Source organism: Antrostomus carolinensis, unplaced genomic scaffold (assembly GCF_000700745.2).
Source record: "Antrostomus carolinensis isolate BGI_N321 unplaced genomic scaffold, ASM70074v2 scaffold3560, whole genome shotgun sequence".
Lineage (NCBI taxonomy): Eukaryota > Metazoa > Chordata > Aves > Caprimulgiformes > Caprimulgidae > Antrostomus > Antrostomus carolinensis.
The window spans coordinates 1-4,995 of record NW_010290350.1 but is presented as its reverse complement, the minus strand read 5'-3'; the positions used below and the strand labels follow the sequence as shown (position 1 = coordinate 4,995).

The following is a 4,995-nucleotide window of genomic DNA, read 5'->3' as shown; positions in this document are numbered from 1 at the left end:
GGGGAGGGGGAGGTGGTTGGGCAAGAGTGAGAAGATTTGAAATTGTACTAGAAAAATAGCCTTATAGTTAAATGGTAACTATAAAGTGAAACCATTTGGAGGATTTGTTTATAATTACTCTAAAAACAGGTTTATGATATTTATCATCTGGGAAGAGGGCAGAATAATTTAACACTAGGCATGCCCGTGGGAAATACTGTACATTGCATTGTGCATAGAGTTTTGGCTTTTTTGTTTTGTTCTCTCTGTTGCTAGGTATGAATTCTTTCTGAGAAGGTGCACTCTTTTTTCTAATGAAGAAAACTGGTGTGTGGTTGTGCTATTTTAGCAATAGTAAAATATCCTAAGCTTGTGTTCTGGAAATTCATTGTTGGGATTTTATGTTTAAAAAAAATTATGTAAAACTGATGGAAGATGGAGTGGAGACCCTCTGCTTAATAACATCTTTGTTTTTTGTTTTTAGATTCTGGGAGTCTGGCTGACATATAGATACAGGAACCAAAAGGATCCCCGTGCAAACCCTAGTGCATTTCTTTGATAAGTTTATAAAGGACTGAATCTTCTCTCTGCACCCTCTACTTCAAAATACTGATTCTCCATAGTTTGGTATTTCTCCATAATAGGGATTCTACATGCACCCAAAAGAAAACTTTGTTTCCATAAGAAATTTGTAGTTTTCATATTTAATTTCCCATTATTCTTCTTCTAAGAATCTCTGTCTTGAAGTAGACTGGTACATTCAGTAGCTGGGCAGAGTCGAACTGCTCTGAGCTGGTTAAATAACTCTGTTAAGACTTTGGCAATTGATGTGGTGAATCTGTATACCGTGAGTTTTATAGCACTACTGGCTTCTCTGGTGTCCAAAAAAACCCAGAAGTATTTTCTGCTGTATTCATTGATTACAAAAATTCACATGATTTATCATTAAAATGATAAAAATATATGGTGGTTGGTTGGACTGTATGATTTGATAAGGCTTTAGGATGAACTCTAGTCAACTTCTTTGTCTTAATAATGGTCTCCTTCTTGTCTGTTAAGGTGAAAACAGAAGCTAAAGATGTTTTTTTCTGTAGTGCACATAAGTGTATGTTAATGACTGCTGTAGTCTTCACTCCTCCCCCTCTCTGTTTGTTTTGGCTTTCTGGTAGCTTTAAAATTTTGTTGAGAATAAAAATAATTATTTACTTTTTAATGGATAACTTCACTACAAGAACAATGAATGAAGAAAACCCGGAGAATGTAATCTGCAGCTTATTAACTTGGAATTTTTTTTTTCCCACTAGTGAATTAAGTTTGGTATTTGCTCAACATCAGAATCAATAGTGGTCTGTCATCTTTAATGTAAGAAACTTGGTGTCTGGAAAGTTGTTGTACAGCTATTTTTCCAGATGGTGTAAAATTACTGTTGTAATAACTCAGCAGTGTATATTCCTGTGTCATCCAGCTAACCATCTTGATTTCATGAGAGATTGAATGATGTGTAATAAAGAAAGGAAAAAAAAAAAAGTTAAAAAAAGTAATAGATTCCAGTAGTTTGTGTTTTTTCTTAAAAAAAATAAAAGAATTAGGGTTAGAACAGTACATTATCCATGTAGTAAGTGTTGTCTGAGCTGAAGGAAAGCGTGGGCCCTCTTCCACTCCTCCAACCTATAATAATAGTGATGCATCAGCTGGAACATCAGAAATCTAAACACCCAAAGTGCATAATGTTCCATTTGTTTCTAATAACACTGAATTGCAGACCTGCACTGCAACTTTTCTTCATTCAGTTGCTGCTCCTGGTGTGGTAGGCAGCTGCTATAGTCTGAAAGATGGCTCTGCAGGAAGAAAAGAGGAAGAATATTAAGGCCATTTACCAAGAAATACAGCAGCTGAGCCAGGTGGAAAGGAAGACAGTGAGGGGCAGACAGAACGGAGTTCTCATAGTCTTCCTTTGCTAGGGAGATGCCTCCTTGTTCCTGCAAAGGAGGCAAAAAGAAGTTGAAATACATGCCCATCAGAACATTTTTCAGACTTTCATGTGGACAGTGCTCTTAAAGCAGGAAGTGTCTCGAGGTTTCAGAGGGAAAAAGTTCAGAGAAACTGAACCTAGAGGAATGTTAAGAACTTGTTAAAGACTGCTTCTCTTCAGGTGTAGATGATTCTTCAACATCTGCTGTCAGCGCCATCTCCTGGTGTTCGGTCTGTGAGTTATTGCTTGGTATGACGAGAACTCTTGGTGTCTGTTTCAAGCACATACTTGTACATTCAGTTGAGACCCTACTCATGTATTGGAGAACCTCAAGAGCCTTCAGACTACTACTGAAGTAGAATGTAAATGTATGTAGATTTTCCCCCCTTCTCCCCAGTGCTGTCTTGTTTAAGCTACTAACCAGTCATTCTCAATACATATCAAGAGGACAGTGATCAGCTTGTGTCTGTCTGTAGCAAGTTACTTTTCCTAGTCTGGACAGGCTCTGTATTTTATGTTACTGTAATAAATTAAAAGAGGATTCTTAAGGAGAGAGCGTATGAAGTTCAAAATAATACCACATTGCGGATTCGATTTTGACTTTTTTCCTAATTGATTTTAATGCTTAGCTTTGAGTGTGTCTGGTTTCATAAATATGGTGGGTGATAGTGGAGTGTAAATGTGCATCACTGAAAAAATACTGAAAATGTGCCACTTTTACGTCTCATAATAATTTGTTTTCTTAGTCAAAAGGCAGATCAGTGGATCATAAGGTTTGTATGAAGTTTTTAATTTTTATTAATTATACTTTCTCTGTTCAAGATTGTGATTTAAGAAAAAAAAAAAAAAACAAACAGCCAACACAAACCTTGAAATTTACATCAGAGGTGTGGCTTCACTTTCGGAACCTAATTCTTAGGGCGGGCAATAAAACACCTTGAGTCTGACTTTAGTTTTGGGGGAGAGAGAGTAGCCTCCCTCAGGAGAGGTCTGACTCATATGTGAGTGTACATGAAATGTTGTACTGCTCTGATGTGTTGAAAGAGAGTGTTTTTTAAAAGCCTTTATACCTATTCTTGGTGGGTTTTGCCTTTGAAGTTTTCTTTGTTCATTGCTTTGTCTTTCCTCTTGAGAAAATAGTTTTGGTCATATAAAGATTTTTTTTTTTTTTTGGTTGGTTTCCAAAGAGACATTTAAATTTTTATCTGTCTGCTTGAGAATTGAACTTAATTGTAACCAGATTTTCTAGAAGCAATTTACAGCAGTAGAATATCAAAATAAAATGGTTTAGCCTCGAGCATTCTTAATACTCACATTGGATGTCTTTTGACCCTAGTTATGTTGAAATGCTTTCTTAGAGTTTGTTATTCTGTAAAATGTCTTGACTTCTTTCAAGACACCTACACATTTTTATCACACAAAAATAACTGAATTTAAAATAGTAAAATACAGTTCTGCATCTGTGTAAGAAAATGAAACCATATCTTAACTAACATCACACAAAAATAACTGAATTTAAAATAGTAAAATACAGTTCTTCTGCATCTGTGTAAGAAAATGAAACCACATCTTAACTAACGTACTGATACCACTGCTCCTTTCACATGAAAATAACTTTATTACAAAAAGAAAAAGCTTGCATAACTTGAATTGACACCAGTAAAAATGTACCTTAAAACATACAGCTGCTAAGGGAATTGAAGTGTGCTGATATTATTTGCTTGTATTATTATTTTTAGGACTCATTATTTAAAGATAGTTTGAATGCTAATGGAGTTCTAGAAAACCCATCCATCCTGTGCACTTCAAGTTACTGAACATATATACTTCAGAAATTATTTCACAAGTTTTCCAAAGAAATAGCAAAGGTTTTCTTGAGGTACCTCAGCTTGGCTTGATGCCTCTGTAAAAATAAATCTGTATTTAGAGGAGGTGAAAGAGCAGAATTAAGTTGACCATTTATGTATTTTCTTGAAAATTTGGCTAAGATCAAATGCAAACTACTAAAGGTATAACCTTGAGTATAAAATAATTGATTTCTTGAAGGCTGAACTAGCTGCTTGTGATAGTTTAACTTAGCTGGCAGCCAAACAAGACACAACCACTCTCAGCCCCCACCCAGGGAATCAGGGAGAGAATTTGAGGGTAAAGGGCAGGAGACTAGTAGGTTGAGATAAGAACAGTTTAATAATTAGAGTAAAATAAAAATAATAAGAGTAATAATAATAACAAAGATATATGTATGAGTGATGCAGAATACAATTGCTCATCAGCCCCTGATAACGATCCCGGAGGAGCTTTAAAAAGAAACCCTGAAACCGAAATCGCAATCCCGGAAAAGCGAGCCTGGGCAATTCCTGAGAGGATTCCCCCCTTTCCGGTCAGCCCTGGTTAATATACTGAACATGATGAAATATGATATGGAATATCTTATTCCAGTCCTCTCTTCTTGGAAACTGCCCAAGCACGGTGTCCTTGTAGTTATCAACATTGTTCTCGTAACAATCCTCACTGAAACCAAAGTGCTTTCTGGCTACTAGGAAGAAAATTAACCCTGTCACTTGTGTATTTGCATCTGGAGCACCGAGGCTACTAGGCTCTTGTGGAATGTGCCTTATCTCCATTTGCTGGATATCATCTGTAGCATCAGCAGTACTTCTGCTGAAGAAAATGATGCTACTTCAGTAGAGTTATAAAAACATACTTTAAAAATGTGATGGCATAGGCAACTTTTGTTTTAGGTCAGATACACAGCTCTAGCAAGGGTCTTCTGGGTTGAGTAGATAAAGATGATTCTGATAACCAGTTGCTCCAGTCTCCCTCTGTGTGGTCCCTCTGCTCAGTCCTGTAACCACCTTTTTTTGCTTTTTATGCATGATAGCTGCTTCTAGAGAATATTTCTGGTCCTATTGCATCCTTTCCCCCTGCCCTGTCTTCTGCAGAAGGTTCTTTCCCTTCTTCCTTCCCAAGAGAAGTATTCCTTATCACAGTTAAGGGATCACAGAATCACAGCATGTTAGGGAGTGGAAGGGACCTCGAAAGAT

General features: G+C 36.6%; 1 protein-coding gene across 1 annotated transcript in view; it reads left to right on the top strand.

Moving 5' to 3' along the window:
- TSPAN13 (tetraspanin 13) overlaps positions 1–1,360 on the top strand; it is a 5,054-nt gene extending 3,694 nt beyond the window's left edge. The window contains exon 5 of the mRNA XM_010172667.1: positions 464–1,360. Coding sequence (XP_010170969.1) covers positions 464–538 — 75 coding nt within the window. The 3' untranslated portion in view covers positions 539–1,360. The remainder of the gene's footprint in view (positions 1–463) is intronic.
- Positions 1,361–4,995: the final 3,635 nt, after the last annotated feature.